This window comes from Gossypium arboreum, chromosome 8, assembly GCF_025698485.1.
Source record: "Gossypium arboreum isolate Shixiya-1 chromosome 8, ASM2569848v2, whole genome shotgun sequence".
Lineage (NCBI taxonomy): Eukaryota > Viridiplantae > Streptophyta > Magnoliopsida > Malvales > Malvaceae > Gossypium > Gossypium arboreum.
This window is the reverse complement of record NC_069077.1, coordinates 74,900,727-74,919,529: the sequence shown is the minus strand read 5'-3', so window position 1 is coordinate 74,919,529 and position 18,803 is coordinate 74,900,727. Positions and strand designations below refer to the sequence as shown.

Sequence of the window (18,803 nt, the reverse complement as noted above, 5' to 3'; positions counted from 1 at the left end):
TTGCTACTGTATTCTGAAAAGGGCTTTGTTCTACTGTGTACTGTTATCTGTATAGGGCTTAGGCCCAATGGGCTCGAGCTGATTTGGGCTTTGGATGGGTTTCTGTATACACTGAGTTTTCCCAAACTCACCCCTTCCTCTTCCATCCTTGCAGGTGAGCCCTAGTTGGTGGACTTGGAGTGGCGGGATTGAGTGGCCATGAAGCTTGATTGCCGATTTTAAATAAGTTTAGCATTTAATTTGGATTATTTTTATTGTGCTTGAAGTTGTAATAAGGCCGCTCTTTTTATTAATTTTATTTTGGGGATTATTAAACTGGTTAGCACTAGGGTTCGTTTTATAAAAACTACTTGTTTTTAAAAGATCACGATGACGCACAAAGTTTCCGCAAAGTAAATGTTTTCCAAGAGAATAAATATTTTAAGCAAACGTTTTTCAACCTTAATCATTTTCTTAAGATGGGCATAATCACACGGTTTTCGCAAAAATTATACGAGATGTTAGAGTGTGGCAATGGCGGTGTGCATGTCTAGGATTGGATCCGAAGGGAGCTTGGTACTTAAACAGTCCGACGGATTCACCTCCTCTTCTTCCTGGTTTCCTACCTGGTGCACAGCTTCCGTTCACTTTAACCTACTTTTAAAAGTACCTTTTACAACACCAACTAAGATTTTCCAACTAAGTAATACGGAATGTTTTGAACGCTTCGATGTGGCGCACCAGATCCGGTCATAACGTCTAGGCCGGGTTTGGGGTGTTACAGCCATGTTGCATGACATGAAGATAATGTAGGTAGGTGAGTGTTCAAGGGTGGAAAATGGCTTGGAAAATAGCTTAGAAATTGTCCACATGGTTAGACACACAGGCGAGTGTCTAGGCCGTGTGTGACACACGGTCCGCCCAATAGGCGAGTGGTCTGGCCGTGTGTCCCCTGTACCCTAATTAATGCAAAATAGAATGCCTAGTAGTAATCACACGGGTAGAGACACGGTCATGTGGAGGACACAGCCTTAGGGCATGGGCGTGTACCTAGGCCGTGTGAAGTCTGCACCTAAATTCGAGAATTTAATTCGCCACATGGTCTAAACACACAAGCGTGTGTTGTGGTCGTATGACCTCATTTTGCTGATGACGTCATAGTTAAAGAGTTACATGGGCTGAGGACACGGGCGTGTGTAACCATACGGACTACCCACACGGGCGTATGACTTTCCAAAACAAGAAAATTTTTTAAGTGTCAAAGAAGGTTTCAAAAGTTTTCGGTTTAGTCCCAAACCGCTCCCGGTATACGTTTTGGGCCTCGTAGGCCCTTTTAAGGGACAACTTGCATGTGACTGAAATGTTTTAAATTTGGATGAAATTTTATGGCTCAGTTTTGTATGTTTGTTTACGTTTAAGTCCGGTAATGCCTCGAACCCTGTCCCAGCGTCAGATATAGGTAAGGGGTGTTACAAGCCCAAAGTGCATTTTACTTCGGACGTCCAATGAGGTGTAGACCACATTTTACTTTGGTTATACCAATGAGGCGTGAAGTGTAATTATTACTTCAAATGTTCTAATGAGGCACTGAGTGCCAAATTGGTGTGATGGTTGGATAATTCATGTATCCTTCTTGAGTCTGTGTTTGATGAATAGGGATTATAAAACATAAACTTAATAAATGATATTTGAAACTGAAATAATTATATGAAATTGTACTATATGTGTATATATATGAGATGTATCAAATGACAACAGCCCTTGGGAGCTGATATGGTAATGAAACGGATCAATAGATTCGAGAAAGAAATGAGATAACAAAATGAATAAGTAGCATATTGATTTGTTTTAAATTGATATGGAAAATTAAGCCCTTTTTACACTTAATGAGCTTATACTTAAGCATTTTATAGTGTCTTTTGTTATATTTCTGCAATTTATGGATTTCATGTTTAATTTTAGTTGTTATCGTATTTTAACTTTTTCTAAATAAAATGGAAAGCATATTCCATTAGGGACTTAATAGTTGAGTTGAACTTGTTGCAGGTACTTGATTGATGCAAAAAATAAAATATGAGCGTTATTTAGAGTAGAGGTCGTGACATTGAGAGGTCAATGTCGCGACACCAATGCCTTTGCCATTGAGTAGGGAATTGAACTTTATCAAAGAGCATGATTGAGTGAACTATTTCCAAGGTGGCAACACTAGTGGTTTAAACATTAGACTAATGGGTATGACAACACCAACCATAACCCCTGTAGATGAAGAAGTCAAGTTGTCTAATGACGATGTCGCAACACCAAAATGAGTGTTGTCACAACATTGAAGCCTAAAAGCATCCTTAGAGTAATCTATTGTTAATGTTGTGACACCAGTATGTGGATGTCGCAACACAAACCCCTAATGAAGAAAATTGCAGAAGGCCATTTTGCTGTTAAACAAGCCTCAAATTAAATACTAAGTGAAGGCATGCTTGTCCTTAATCATTAGACAATTTCTCTTTTCTCTTGTTTTTCTTCTCTAATTATTTTTTAAAAATAGGATTTTCTTTTATTATATTTTATAATAGGTTTTTTTTTTATTTTTTTCTTTATTTCTTCTCAATTGTTGAAGATGTTGCAAAGGATGGACAATCAAATTATTGCGCTTCATGGAAATCGAACAATCCAATGAGCATTTTCTTGAAATTTTTACTTTTATTTTATGCCTACCATGCCTTCAATAAAATACTTGTTTGAAATTAAAGTTTGATTATGTGCTAAATCAGTTTTTCTTGATTAATTAGTTGTTTAATTATATTGAACTATTTAATATGCTAGAATTGACATCTCTAGTAGAATATTTAAATAGACAAAATAGAGAGGAGACTTTATCCTTAATAGTTCAATATAAGTGTACTAGTGTCGCATGTGAATATGGCGTGTGAATTGTGCAAGTGTACACGTCGAATCAAGTGATAAAGTGATGAGTAAGTATAGTTCCCACGAGGATGGGATGAGTGCTCTTTGTCTAAGTTATCACAATTGAACAGAAAAGATAAATGTATGAAATGATGTTTACTGAAATTAAAATGGGATTAACACATTAGAAGTGAAAGTAATGAAGTATACTAGTAGGGATTACCATTGCAACAAATCAAACAAGAGTACTAAGGACTTTAGCAAGGTTGGAATATTGGTCGTGAAGGTTAGGATTACTAAGGGATCTATTCTAACCAGTGAATAATGTCGTGGCAAAACTATGGCTAACTTACTGTTCATTGGGTACTAATGTGGTTTACCTTTGTTGAAAGCAAGACCTAAGGTTACTCACCCCTAAGGCACTCTATGTCTATAGGCTCAAGATTAGCATCTACTACTAAAGCTCAACCCCCTAAATCGTATAAGGTAAGGCTCTATGTCTAGAGTTTACACGAGTATTTCACTCAACACTCACTTATATTACCCAACTTCAGTCCAGGTAACCTAATATTGTCGGTGTTAAGCTACCTTAAGACTTATTGAGTATTCATCAACACTCTCTTAAGCATTTAAACAAAAACAACCATTGGGTGAAGCAGTAATATGAACCATATTAATCCACAAACATTAATCAAAGTTAAAACATCATCCAAAGAAAACCTCAGCTGTATTAAGTTAGCTCAAAGCTGGGCTACACAAATTCAAGTTGTTTTCTTATCATCAATATCCCAAAGTATTAGTTTAGAACAAAAGAATTAAAACAAAATGTAGAGGAAGAAATCTGGGTTTCAAAACTCAATGTAATATCCTGATTTTGGGCCTAATCGGAATAGTGGTTTCGTGACCACAAAATCCGAGATAGAAATAATTATTTTATGATTATTTTAAGGTCTATGATATGATTGCATGATTGTGTGAAAATTTCGTGAAGAAATTTTATGCATAAAGTGCTTAAATTGAAATTAGGGACTAAATCGAATAATTTGCAAAACTTGCATTCTAGAAGTTTCTAGTATGAAATTGTTTTGAAATATTAATTAGGAGGTCTTAAATAGAAATTTTACCAATTTCTAAGTCTATGGACAAAAATTGGACATAGATGGAATTTTGGAAAGTTTAGTAGTAAGGGCATTTTGGTCATTTAGGGGTAAAATGAATTAAAATACAAAATTAAAAGCCAATTTTGCTCATCTTCAACCCCATGGCCGAATATAGCAAGGAGAAACCATGGCTAGGGTTTTTCAAGCTTCCAAGCTCGATTGTAAGTCCGTTCTAGCCTCGTTTTAACGATTTTTACGTTTTGGAGTCCGTAGCTCGATTTAGCTTATGCTAGCAATAATTTAACCTAGGGTTTATATTTGGAAAAATACCCATAGGTGAAATTTGTGTATTTTGGTGTTTTATGATAGAATATGAGGTTTTAAATTATGTTAGACAACTTGTGCTACTCGGTTTTAAGTGAAAACGAGCAAAAGGGCTTAATCGGTAAAAATACCTAATAGTCATAAGTACATGTTAGAGTGAGAATTTGATGTTGCCATAGAAGGGAAAAATGATCAGCATGTCATAAAACATAAGAAAATAGGCTGAAGTTTAATTTACGAGCTTTGGGGAAAAAGTGTAAATATGCAAAAGTTTAGGGGTAAAATTGTAATTTTTCCAAAACATGATTTTGGGTCAATTTGAATAATATGAGTCCTAATTAGACTATATTTTAAATGATAGAGCAAGGAAAACTGAAATTCAGGCTAAAATGGGGAAAATACCAAGTTGTGGACGAAATGGTAAAAGTAGCCATTTTCGCATACGAGGTAAGTTCATGTGTAAATGTAGTAACATGATTGTCATTTTAAGAAATTTAATGTTGTTTATATGATATGATGCTGATTATTATCATGAAATATTATGCTTTGTGGTTATTTTCAAATAAAATGCAAATTATGTGTATTAATTGTTAAATATAAAGTACTACCGAGTATTGGTTTCGGTATTTTACGGAAGATGGCAAGGAGATGTGTTCGAGGAAAATCCCGTTTGAACCTTAGGAATAGATTAGGATACAAGTGACATGTCACTAGGATGGTTGAGCATCCGAACTCGTTGAGTTGAGTCCGAGTTCACTTATGGATGCGAATGTCCGAACTCGTTGAGTTGAGTCCGAGTTCGAAAGATGTAACTAGGCATCCGAGCTTGTTGAGTTGAGTCCGAGTTCACTTATGGATGCGAACGCCCGAGCTCGTTGAGTTGAGTCCGAGTTCGCTTATGGGCGGGTTACATGGTAGCTTGGCTACATATGTGGCACTTATGTGCAAACTTTCCATGTATCCGAATTATATTCCGATGTGTTCAACGGGTAAAGTTCTACTGAAATGGAGGAACACTCAAGATGAAAGGGACGTATTGTTAAGTGTTGTGAAATGGGTACTTTGAACAGGTATGTACTTAACCCTCGGGTTGAAAAATCGATATAACAACAATATGGTAAAATGATAAATGAAAATATGATATGAATGTCTTGGTGATGATTATGCAAATGATGTTTTATGTTTGCTTATATGGTTATGTTACTTGCTATTTGCATGTGAACTTATTAAGCATTTATGCTTACTCCCTCCTTTTCATTCCTTGTAGTTTTGACAAGCCAGCTCGAAAATTGGGAACGGTCGGAGGCTCGCTCACACTATCCGTATACCATCTTGGCATAATGGCTTGTATATTTTGAGTATGGCATGTATAACATTATAATCATTTTGTATATATGGTCTTATAATATGGTTATTGAGTGGTATGGAAATGCTTGGTAATGAGTAGCCATTGGAATGGCTAATCATGATCATATTTGGTGTTATGTATGTCAAATTACTAGCTAATCCATGGAAACCATGAAATAGGTAAAATTTACCATAAAATAGATTCAGACAGCAGTAGTGATGTGAATTTGAAAAATCACTAAAAATAGTATAAATGGAATTAAATAATGAATAAGTTATGGAATCGAAGCTTGATGAGTCTATTTTCATATGGAAGAAGCGAAACTGGTATATGAGCTATATTTTATGAGATGTTTAAATTTTTGTGAAACAGGGCCAGAGCGATTTCTGGATCCCCTATTATGACTTTGGAAATGCACCATAAATTTTACAAAGATAATTAGAAGTCATGCTTTATATGTACAGATTCATTATTGAGTCTAGTTTTATTAGAGACAAACGGAATAGTCATTGAAGCTCTATAAAGGGAGATATCTGATTCGTAATACACAGAGGTCAGAGTAGTTGAACCCTGAAACAGGGGAGTCTTTAACTAATAAACTGTACTAATTGGCCCGACCAAAAATTCTAGAAAAAAATTAGTAGATAGATATATGAGTCTAGTTTCAGGAAAAATTTACGGAATTTGATTTCAAGTTTTGGAACTCGAGATATGATTTTTAAAACGACTATGATGCAGTTAACCAGCTTGTCTGGAAATTTAAAATGAATTGTATGAGCTGTTTAAGTAATGAATTAAGTCCATTAAAACCTCGTGTTCGACTCCGGCAACAGTCTCGGGTACGGGGCGTTACACTCAAATCCCCCCATGACTCAACGTCTTGTTGCTCGTCTTCACCAAAGCTCACAGTCAACTCAACTTGCCCTTCTTGCCACAATGAGACCTTTGTCCAAGCTCAGAAAATTGTCATTTTTTTCCCTTTTTTTTTCTTTTTCGTCTCTCCCCTTTTTATTTCCTTTTATACTTGGGTTGTGTTCTAAGGTAAAAGTCATCAACCAATGATTACTTTTTCCCTAATTTTGAGGTGAATATTCTCCATTACATGTGCATGTAGGGGACCAAATGTTGAGTGCTCTCATTGCTGACTGGTTGTTTGTCATTTTCTTCACCAGCATTGCCATGGCAACCTCTCATAATACCTTGGCAAACCTCCATCCTCTGCTATCCTTCTCCTTTAAACCTACTATTTAGCCACAACAAGATCTTTCCACAAGAAATTAAAAGTAAAGATGTTATAAAGTAATCACCATCTCAAGTTCTTAGATGCATTGCTCAATTGACTAGAAATAATCATGCAATTACCTAAAATGAAGCTAATTTTACTTAAGTACAAGCAATTAATTAAGTCTAAAAGTATGAATTATAACCCTTTTCAAGGGTTATAAACTAGATAGTGAGACCGAGAGGAGAACTACTTGTCTAAGTGAGATCAAGAGGAGAACTTAGTGGGTAATTCTGAATTAGGATGAGACCGAGAGGAGAGTCCTGGCCAGGAGTGGCAAGTGATCTAATAAAGATAGGTTACTGGCTTAGTTAGCAATTGGTTAATCAATTTACCACCCCTTTTTATCATTTGCATAGTGTAAGGCAATATTAAGAAAGTTTATTTTTAAATAGTTTAATTAACAATTTAGAATTAGTCTCGAATATTTTCAAATTTTTGTTTGCACTACTAATTTGTGACTCTATTAGATTAATACTTTCTTTTGAATAATTAATTTAATAACAATATTTACCTACTTTGGAAATCCCTTGAGTTCAATCCTCGGAGTACTCTCGTATTTTATTGCAAATTTTCTATATTACAATTTGACACTATATGCTTGCAGTTAAAAATTGCTCTTAAAATTATTTTAAAAGTAGTTTTTTTTTTTGCACATGCGCATGTAGGTCACATATTACAAAATGAATGAATGGTATGTTATGAAATGAATTTGAATTAGACTTGTTGTTTGAAAGCATGTCATTATATGTTTATATAAATGATTATATGAGATTATGCTTTTATTTTGTATATGAAACATGAATAAATTATATGATTTGATCCAATAATGAACATGATGTGATGATTTTAAACATGATATGTAATATTTATGTGTTGCCAAATGAGATAGTAAATGAGTTTGATACATAAGGAATGATTTGTGAATTGAATTGGTGAGAACTAAATTTGTACATTGATGAAAACTTTATCATGCTATTTCCAATCTAATATCGATTTCAATCATGAAAGTACCATTGAGTTTTATCGCTCAGTGTACAGTTTGTTTACTCTATGCGCAGGTATTAATAGATCTCGAAGACTTAATAAATGATCCAGCATCAAATCTACAACTCTCGACACAACAATGTTTGGATAGTTCTTTACATTGTAAATATATATGGCATGTATCTAAGGTTTGAGTAGGTTTCATAATGTAAATGGTTATTTTTGATCCCTGAATTAGTAAGTATCATTTTAAGTTCAAGTATATGAATTGTTAAAGCATTCATGTAAGTAGTATAAGGTTAAAATGTTTGAGTTATGTAAATGAACATATATGTTGAGTTGAATTGTATTTTATGGTTTATAGACAAATTGAATTTTGCAAATTGGTATGTTGAATCAAATGATGCAACTTCTGAAAGAGTCTACCTTTAATGTCGCAACACCACTCTATTGATGTTGTGACGCGACATCGACCTCCTATTTTCAGTGTTGTGACTCTGCACTATTGATGTTGTAACACCCAACTTCTACCCTTGACGTCGTGACATGATCTTTTCATGGTTGCGACTCAAATCCAAAAATTTTTGAAATTGTTACATTTTAGTCCTCAAATGACCTTGGGTTATCAAAATAGCTTTCATAAGCTCGTTTAAACCCCAAATTCAATTATATAACATATTGCAATTATGTATTGAACAAAATAGCAAGTGTAAAATGTTTAATTGATTTGAAAATGAGATTGTAGTTGCTCCGACAATGAATGTAATATCCCGTAGCTCAGACCCGACGATCAGGTCGGATATGGGGTGTTACAGTCTTGGGCTTAGTTTTGGTCAATGAGGATATTAGCTTCTAGGTTTTCCATCTGAAAGATATCATGGTAGAAGTGAGTTCACACTCGCAATAACAATTGTTAATGGGATAACATGTAAGGTAGAGATGGTGATGAAAATGTGTGGTTCACCTTGTTCTCTATAAGACGGTTACCATTCAAGGTGGTTAGATAGGACGATATGGAGATAAGAAATATTAGGGAGGGATGAAAGGGGAGAGAGAGCTTCCCTTCGACTCTTGACCTAAAGACTTATATGTCCTATGCCCCAACCCTAAGGTGCAAGTGGCCAAGTGGTTTGTCACTATATGCCTAGGTAGGGTGATAACAAGACGTGTTTTCAATCACATGTACATAGTAGTTGGAGTCTAGCAGGGTGGTTGATTAGTAAAACCCTTTTGAGTTCTAGGGTAGAGAGCATTCTAACGGGTGCATTCAGACCACTCGTAAGTTCACTACTCTGTCCCAGCAGCTAGGGTATAACATGATCCATTCTATATGTTCAGTGCTTTGCACTAGGTCTAGATTATCCAAAGTAGTTGGCATATGAGACTTGTTAAGGGACCATACTTGCAAGTATGTTTCCAAGTGGTAGCATACTTGTAAGTATATTTCCTTTATGTATGTTGCCAAGTGTTACCATACTTGTAAGTATATTGTCAAGTGGGTTTAGATGATCCATCCTACGTAGCTCAAGCGGTACCATAATTGCAAGTATGTTGCCTTTTAAGCCTCAGGTTGGCAGTTTAAGTCATCCATGCTCAAGTAGCTCAATTATTATCTCCTCCAATCGAGGTGTCCCCTCCATGAACTATACACGACTCTCCGTGGAAGTTAGGGACAAAACCCCGACACAAGGATAATACCTTCGATCGTTGGGAGATTGGTCAACTATCTGACAACAACACTCTAAATATTCTTCTGAAATAGTCGATCCCCCTCAACAAGACTATCTTTATCTTTGCAAGTTAAGCTTGTTTTGGAATGCATCTCGAGTGTGTGCTACAAATCTATTGACAAAAGAAATTGCTTGTATCAATTGAAATAATTGTTTCAAAAAACTTTCGCATTTCAACAACTCTAAATGCCCTAGATGATGGATGTGAAGTTCTTTACCACACAACCACATTTAAATAGCTCCTAAACCATATTGCTCATATGAAAGGCATGTCCGAAATAGATGATCCACTAATTCCTCAACTTGGCACATTAAACATAACTCATAGCCATTCAAGTTCCTTCTCTTAAGCTCTATTCAATCTGACAAACAATTATTACAAAGTTTCCATAAGAACAAGGTTAGTTGGTACAATATTTTAGTTTCCACAATACTTTGCAATTGAAATTGTTTGTTGAAAGATTAACATCAGGATTATTTTGCTACCAGATTAATTCATAAACACTTTTGATTGAGAACACTCCCTTAGAATTCCACTTCTCCGCAATTTTATCCTCTCCTCCCAAAAATAGAAAAAAAAAACCCTTGATTTTAATCCTTTCATCCCTTCCTCACATAGTTGTTCTTGCATCTATTTAACCCTCCATACTTTACAAGCTAGGTGAATTGGATAGTGCATGCTGAACACAACTATTATTGTTTTGGTTCTCATTAGATGCAAACGTATGGCTAATGAATGATCACTGACATAACATGTGATGTTGAGGGGGCAAATAATTAGTTCAATATGTTTTGAAAATTCTAAAACATCTTAAAAGGCCTATAAGATAAGCTTTATGGGTTCAAGGGTAACCTATCAAGCTCTTAAGATGACCTTGACCAAGTCACATAGTACGATGGCTTGCAAAACAATTAAAATCTAGTTAGCCTATCAAGTTCATAGGACCAACGTAACTACAATAATTAGTGGACTAATTGATCAAATACTTAATGGATCGAGAATAGTTTTAGGGTCCAATTCCCTTTTATTCTACTCATGTAGGATTTAGTGAGAACCATAGATGACTCTTTTTCAGTTAAAGACCATTCTTAGTTATTCGAAATGGTTCCAAATAGACAGGATTGCAGGTTTACCATCTCAAGTCATGGAATAAACAAACAAGCAAAATGTTGTTCCAAATTTCAGGCAAATAAATAGGACGTTCGTAAGGCTCACTAAACAGAGGCTATATTTGTTTTAATTTTTAAGGCTCACAAAATAAAAAAGGTTTTATTAAGGCTCTCAAAGAGAGGCTATATCTGTTTTAGGACTCAAACTAAAAGTTATATTTGGATCGCCAGTTCACAGTGCCAACAGTTGAGAGTTGAATACCATTTATGGATTCAAATTTCAAAATAAGCCTCTATTATTTTAAGACAAGGATTCATATACCAATATAAAGGGCAATGTGTTCGATTATAATTTACAAAGAATGATTCGTGTTCCTTGATTTGAGAATTCAAATACTTTGGTTCAAACTTTCGCAAAGGCAATGCAATTTCAGGTGATGTCATCTCACCAATTAAAGGTTTCCCCAAGGTACCTATTAACTAGAATGGCTTTATTAAACTTCAACTAAACAATGCAATGAACAAATGAAATGACAGGAGCGCATGCGTAAAAGTGTAGTAATAAATAGGACGTTTGGTTCATGTGTTACACACGCATTGGGAAACCGAAAACAAAACAATGAATAAACAAATTGTGTCCTTGATATAATGCACATTGGCCATAAAAGGCACATGCAAATTTCAAAATTAAACCAAATTGCCAATAAATCTACACATGAAAATGCAAACCATATAAGGACCTCTACTCATGCTTGGGATTAACTGGAGCAGCCTTCTCATGGTGGAATCTCACCACAATGCATGTTATATTGTCCGCACTCCCACGTGTGAACGCTGCTTCAGTCAACTTTCTGGCAGCTTTCTCAGGTTCTTCTTCTGCTCCGGCTAGGGAAACAGCATCCTGGAATTGCAATTTTAACTTATAACAAACGAACAAGCACAAAAATCCCCTAAAACTGTTCTAACTCGAGCATTGAAAGAATAAACAATCTAATCTAATCTATTATTGGAACACAGTCAAATCAGTATGCTCCTGAAACCTGGTAGTGTCCCTCTTATTTTTCTTTCCTTTTAGCAAGTTCAAATGTCATTAATAACTAGTACTTCATTCTAAGATGACGCTCAAAAACAGAACCCGGCACATGCCTGATATATGTGGACAGATAAACTACGTGCAACCATGCACATCACCACATTTTAACATGTGTCCAAGAGAGGTTTACCTCATTAGGCACTACATCCCATAACCCATCACTAGCAAGCACAAGCAACTCAAACTCTTCATCGATCTCTTTATCCTGAGAAATAAACGATAAGTGTGAAAATATTTCATTAATATTTTCAAAACCTATCAGCTTGAACTCATGCTATATGAATTGTTGTAGTCAGATCACCGACAGAGATCAAGAGACAAAGTAGGATGGAGCAAGAAAACGTAGAAGTCAAGGTAAAAGTGAAAATGAGACAAAAGTATTTAACATTATAGTCAAACTAAAAAGAATAAAACCATAAGCACATTCAGCATCTCATTCTAACACGTTAGCTTTAGGAAGGATGAAAACAAAAAGTTGAAATTTTCAACATTTTCACATCAGATGATGCGTTTGCCGAATGAGTTGGTACTACTAAACACAAAGCAATACAATGGAGAGAGTAATAGAAAAATTAAATGTAAGAAGAGCAATTAAGATGATTAAAGATTACTAGCTTATTAGCATATGGTTTTGAGGATCACCTGAATTTCTGGTTCTGCAACAACAAATTGCTTCAACATGCGATCACCGAAAGCTCGAGACATAGCTAATACACCTCCTACCCTCCAAGTTCCTGAAAACATGATCAACAAGAAATTTCACTATAAACTTTCAGGAGCCAGAACTTCTGATTCAAGAACCAGATACAAAGAAAAACATTTATTCTGGCTCAATTTAGACCAGCTAGATTTTTAAAATGTCTTACCTGCCCACATAACAACCCCACCAGCATTTTCAATTCTCTTCCGTTCATCAGTTCTATTTGGTTTATGATCCTCTGAGAGAGGGATAGCTTGAAAAAGAAAAAAAGCTGCATTTAGAAGTCCCTACTTATGAATTCAAAATTCTCAACATTCACTATCATGTCTAACAGCAGGTTACACTATATAATATAGTTCATGCTTAGTAGTGATAAATAAGCATACCCACAATGTGCTTTGACATGACTATTTATATACATATATATATATATGATCAAGGGCAAATAAAACTTAAAATGCCTACTGAATATGTGTCCTGGCCTTCTTCACTTTTACTGGGTCCTTTCCTCGTGCAATTTCATTGAACCATTTCACGATATATTCAAGTATAGAATTTAAAGGCAAATTATGTTAATCCATATACTAATACACTTGAAACCAACATATTAATATACAGTTTTTTTTTTTTTTTAAATGAAGCAGCGCATACCTTCTCCAGCCTTTGATATTATAGTCCTTGAGTCTCCAACATTGGCAACATATAGATGGTTACCAACCAATACTGCTGTTGAAGCAGTTGAACCATCATCTCGATAAGTATTTCTTTCAGAATCCAAGAAATCTACATCAGTCTGTGGATATGTTTCACCTGCAGGCAGATCCAGTGAAACCAAAATGAATAAAAGATCATTCAAGTAGGTTGAGAATCATTTTATGTGGAGGCAACCCCATCTCTAGCCTACTCAAAATAAGAAAAAGATGTGAATGCTTGTAAATGCATGGATCCTCCATAGAGGGCTGATAGCAAAGGATATGCAACATTTTAAATGTTCCATAAACAGAGAATATCAGAGTTCTTAAACGCACTTATGGCAAGTTTGGTGTCAGTGATGAACTCTGGATGCTTCATTAGATTCTCAAAAAGGTGTTGTTTCAAATACTCAGCAGCATGAGAACCACCATGCCCTGAAATTGCACATAACAGTTGTTAAATGGTGGGGTAAGAAAAACTGTCATTGCAGATAGCAAAGGCATCTTGCTCTCTGGAAATGTTCCTTATCATCCAAAAATACATGCACCAGCATGGAAGATAGTGTAAATAGGTCGAAACTCAAAGTGTTTGTCAAATTCTACATTTGGGATGTAAAATAAAAGAATGTCAGTCTCATAATGATTTCTACTCAGTTTTAAATGAAATCGAAACAAGACCTGCACATAATTTAAAGGTGTACTTGACCTTTGAACTATGCCACTTTTGTCACTTTGGTAATCAAAGAATAGAAGTTTCCAATTTGGAACCTGAAGTTTTGTTCAGAAAAAAGGCAAATTGTCCCGTACTAGCTTCACTGGTCAAAATAATAACATGATTTACAAGACCAGTAATCATTTTAGACATAAGCACATGTAATACCATCAAACCAACAAGAAAAGTTGAGATTTTTTTTTTTTCTAAATTCCAAAGAATAGAAAAGAAAAAAAATGATGGGAAAATCCCAAAGAACACAGAACCTTTCTTCATCGTCTAAACATTTTTTCTATGGACAAAATCTTTTCATCGATTAAAAAAGCTATGAAATCATGACCAAAAACAAAAACGAATGGCATGTAGCTCTCCATATCAATCCAGGAAAACTCAAGAACAAAGGGGGAAAAAACTGACACTAAAGCAAAGGATTCAAAAACCATGACAAATGACCACAACACAGCAACCAGGATGGAGTAAGCAAGCCATCTGAAGCTTTTCAAGCTCCAACCACTAATCAAATATGACAAGTTGAAGACTGCCAGATACAAAACAAACATTAGGAGAGAGAATTAGAAGTCTGGACACTGGAACACTTACAAGGAGTCAAGACCACATGGTGCCGGCTAGCTCCCTTCCGCTCCCCTCCTCTCTCCCTTTCTCCTCTCTCCCTCTCTTTATATTTTATATTTTAATTTTCTTTGTTTTCCAATTTCAAAAATAAGTACTGTTGTTGAGACCCACAAAGGAGTGGATACCAAATGGTACCAAAGTTACAAATAGTCCTCTTATAGTCATGGGAGGTCCTGGGTTTGAAACTTGGAGAGCACCTTAGCTTTATTCAGAGCAGCTAACAAAACCTTGAGGAGGCCCCCAGCATCCAAAGAGGACAATACCGGTTTGTGTGTGGTAACAATACAGACAGCTCCGAGGTGGGTCTCATCAACAAGTAATAAAAAATTATTGGCAAAGCAAAAGTTGAGGTACCTAATCGTGAATTATTATTATGAAGATACCAATGTGATAGAAGTGGCATATTTCATGTTCAGATGACCCATAAACAGACTACCACATAATTTTATTTCTTTTAACATATTTTGCACTATCAACATTGTGTTAGAGGAAACCTAGATAAGGGGAAAGACCAGTCCCACATTTTAGACTGAGGTCTTCTCCAATCACATCAGATGTTGTGCCTTCAAATATTTGTCCATAATGTGTTATAGCATATACGCAATATTTTAATTTCATATCCTTTCACAAGGTAAGAAATGTTAAGAGAGAATCTAACCATCAAAGATTCCAAACATGCAGACCATCTGCCCATTAATCTTGGAAGTTTTAATATCATAGAAATCTTCCATGGTTGCTCTCTTTCCCCTGAAACTTGAATAGCCATAGCTTAATTTTCCATCTTCACTGCCAAATCAGACAAGAAACCAACCGTGTAAGTGTGATTTTAAATCTAATGTTAGCTAATTGCATCACTTGTACAAAATTACAGATAACAACTAGAAAGTATTTGAATGTCTCTTTAACATCTAAATCAACAAATAAAATGAAATTCATGCATGAAAAATGATGATACATTCAAAATGTATAAATTCAAGTAAGATGCATTGTTTATGTAAGGAACTTGAAGAGGAGAAAACTTGCGACAGTGCTGATTTTGGGAAGTAAAAGAAATTACAAAGAGAATAAAATTAATATTAACAATGATATTACAAGTCTTGCAAAGAAATAAAACAATATTTCCTTCTATTCCCTCATATTAGGGAACCAGGGTATGAAAGTAAAGACAAACTGATGAAAAGGAATTTACTAAAAAACCCATTTTCACTTATTCCATTATGAGACTAAGTGAATTTATGAGAGTACTAATATCAACACATGTAAAATTGACATTGTTAAATTTCTCAGATTGCATAAATAATCAGTAACTGACAGTAGCAACACAATATGTAGCTTTCAATCATTGGGAAACACATTAATTGAACCAAATATGGAAAGAAATTTTCATATCTGACCAAATAATTAAACCAGCATACAGTAAACTGCTAGCAACATTTATTCAGAAAAAAAATCATTTTTAAAAAATGAATCATGAGATTTGTATCTATATGATAAAAAGTAAAAACAACTATTTAAAACAAGTGGAACTCAGATATTTACCTTTTCCACCCTCCAGTAACATATCCGCCATCACCATCTTTCTCGGATATCATATCAACAATGGGACCCTGATTTGTTGATGCACCTGAATCAACCATCATCCTTGCACCCACCCAAAATTCACAGCTTCACGAAAACGTTAATCCAGCACAGGCATATAAACTCCTTCAAAAATCTTATAAAAGCACCCTTTTCGAGGTTAATATTTTTCCTATATGCCCAGTTAGAAGAAGGAAAAATGTTAATCAACGTATAGTGACATTGGATAAGCGATATTTATAGAAAGTTAAATGTAATCAACGATTATTTTCTCTTGAATCCAGTACAAGTAATATATTAAATGCAAAACTACTAAAATGTTAACTAAATAATATTTAACAGAACCTGTAAATAACGGTAAATCTTATCCTTTAAACAATCACACTCCTTGGATAACTGCTGCATACCATCTAAAATTCTCCACTTATGGCCTTAATTGCCAGATCTTCAAACCCACAACAACAAAACAATGCTGGGTAACAAATATCAGTCTGGCTACAAAATCAAAGTGCTTTAAATTGGAATTTTATATTTTGTACAAAATACAATGGTTCCCCGTTCATAAATCAACTAACACAAAATGAACTCTTACAATTTGCATAGGTTAAATAGCTTCCAAGAAAAATTCATTATTACACACTAGATTTGAATATACTAGCAATATATTTATGAACATGTTTATTATTCAAAAGTGACTTGATAACTTTAGACCAAATACATTACACGATTACAGAAAACCTAGGCTGCTCAGACTCTTCATTTTGTTTAAGTACTTGTGTATGTCACCATGTTTAACGCATAATAGGATATGGATATGAAAATATGATCATCCGAAGATCCTCCCAAGTACATACAAAAACTTGGCAAATAACATTTCCGTGTTTGACACATATGGTATCCGACTCTCAACGCCAAGTCCGATTATCATAGCACAATACATTACGATACAGGGGGAAAAAAACACTAGAACGCCACAAAAATAATAGGAATATAATACAAAAATAAAAATGCATTAAAAGTTATATAACACAATAAATTAAGGTATCAAAATTTATATATAAATATATAATATCATCATGAAAAATATAAAAAGACAACACGAGTACATGCATTGCCTATTCTGTCCATAAGTAGCAAGAATTAGCATCAGTAAGCTGAGATTCCATTTACAGATATAAGTTAAATCAGCATAGGTAGAAAGAAAATGAAAATCCGAGAGGAATCAAAATCTTACTTTTACATTTCAAAGCAATAGCCTCATTGTTTGAGCTGATAAATCAAACAACACAGAGGGAATTTTTTTTTTTAAAAAAAGAAAGAGAAAGAAAGAAAGAAAAAGGCAGCATTATCGATTAAATTTAAGCGGGACAACAAAAAAGAAAAGAAAAAGGGACCTCTGGTCGATAACTCCGGATAAAAGAACCGGATGGGATCCAGGTTGGAAGACGTGGAGGATGCCAATCAGAAATGGAGATGAGTAGGGACGGACAGCGTAGCGTGGAGTTTTCTCTGGAACAGGAAAACTGGTATGAGAAGAGAAGAGAATGTAAAAACCCTATAGGGAGAAAAGTGAATAGGAAGGAGAGAGGAGATTTGAAGAAAGCAGTAGAGATATTGTCGGTTGGCACCGAGGAGGAGAAGTGGCAACGTGGCACTCTTCATGCATCCACTTCTATTTTGGGAGCCTGATCTTCTGGTTGCGCTTGCTTGCGCTTAGAATTTGCGCTCTAATTTCTAAATTACTACTACTACAAAATACTAGTGGTATACCGAACCTTGGTATGTGGTTTGGTGATTTACCTTTTTTGTTTGTTTTTAACAGCTAAAATATAAAATAAAATAAGCAAATAATACCATAGAAAAACAATTTGTTCGAATATAAAAGTCAAATTTCAACGATGTTGAAGTGTATAAACGTCATGCATATGTTAAATACATATTTACTTTAATAATAATTTTATATATCAACACTTACCATTTTATATTGATAAAATTTTAATAATTATGTTATGTGTAAAAAAATTATAAAAATATCATTAGTAGAAAATTATAAATGTGTACGTGACAAAAAATTTCATCACTAAAAATAAAAAATTAAACAACTAGGAATAAGTCATTCATCGCTAATATATTAGATAATAATTTTAGTAAAGAACTGTTAAAATTATGGCAAAATAGTCCTAAATTTTGTAGTATTAAATTGAAAAATTCCAATAAATTTATTAGAGGAAAATCTATAATCTATACTAAATAAGATATAGAAGAATTTGATATAAAGATTAAGGAATTATTAGAAAAATGATTAATATAAAAAACTAATAGTCTACATTCATCTAACATTTATGGTTAGAAATCATGCGAAATAAAAAGAGGTAAAATTAGGATGGTCATTAATTATAAAAATTAAGTCAAAATATTATTTTTTATGGTTATTTTATTCAATAAAAGATGTATTAATTAATTAGGAAAACAAGCAAAATACTTAAATAAGTTTGACTATAAATCAAGATTTTGGCAAATCATGCTAACAAAAAATCTAAACCTTTAACAGTTTTTAGTGCACCTAATGGACATTACCAATGGAAAGTAATGCTATTTGGATTATATAATGCACCACAAATATTCCAAAGATGG

The 18,803-nt window shown here is 34.3% G+C and overlaps 1 protein-coding gene across 5 annotated transcripts; it reads right to left on the bottom strand.

The window, feature by feature from the left end:
• Positions 1-11,305: 11,305 nt before the first annotated feature.
• Positions 11,306-17,974, bottom strand: LOC108462622 (probable protein phosphatase 2C 76). 5 transcript variants are annotated; one of them, XM_017762561.2, is made up of 10 exons: positions 17,564-17,974; positions 17,404-17,438; positions 16,131-16,341; positions 15,250-15,377; positions 13,583-13,681; positions 13,206-13,364; positions 12,721-12,807; positions 12,497-12,588; positions 11,985-12,059; positions 11,306-11,662 (listed from the first exon to the last, which is right to left on the bottom strand). In XM_017762561.2, exons 3-10 carry the CDS (start codon positions 16,229-16,231, stop codon positions 11,504-11,506), a joined length of 900 nt encoding a protein of 299 aa, XP_017618050.1. In that variant the 5' UTR covers positions 16,232-16,341; positions 17,404-17,438; positions 17,564-17,974; the 3' UTR covers positions 11,306-11,503. The 5 variants fall into 5 exon arrangements, with proteins under 5 accessions (XP_017618050.1, XP_052874400.1, XP_052874401.1 ...); XM_053018440.1 differs by lacking the exon at positions 17,404-17,438 and adding an exon at positions 16,515-16,614; XM_053018441.1 differs by having other exon boundaries at positions 17,404-17,678; positions 17,798-17,974.
• Between the last annotated feature and the right edge of the window lie 829 nt (positions 17,975-18,803).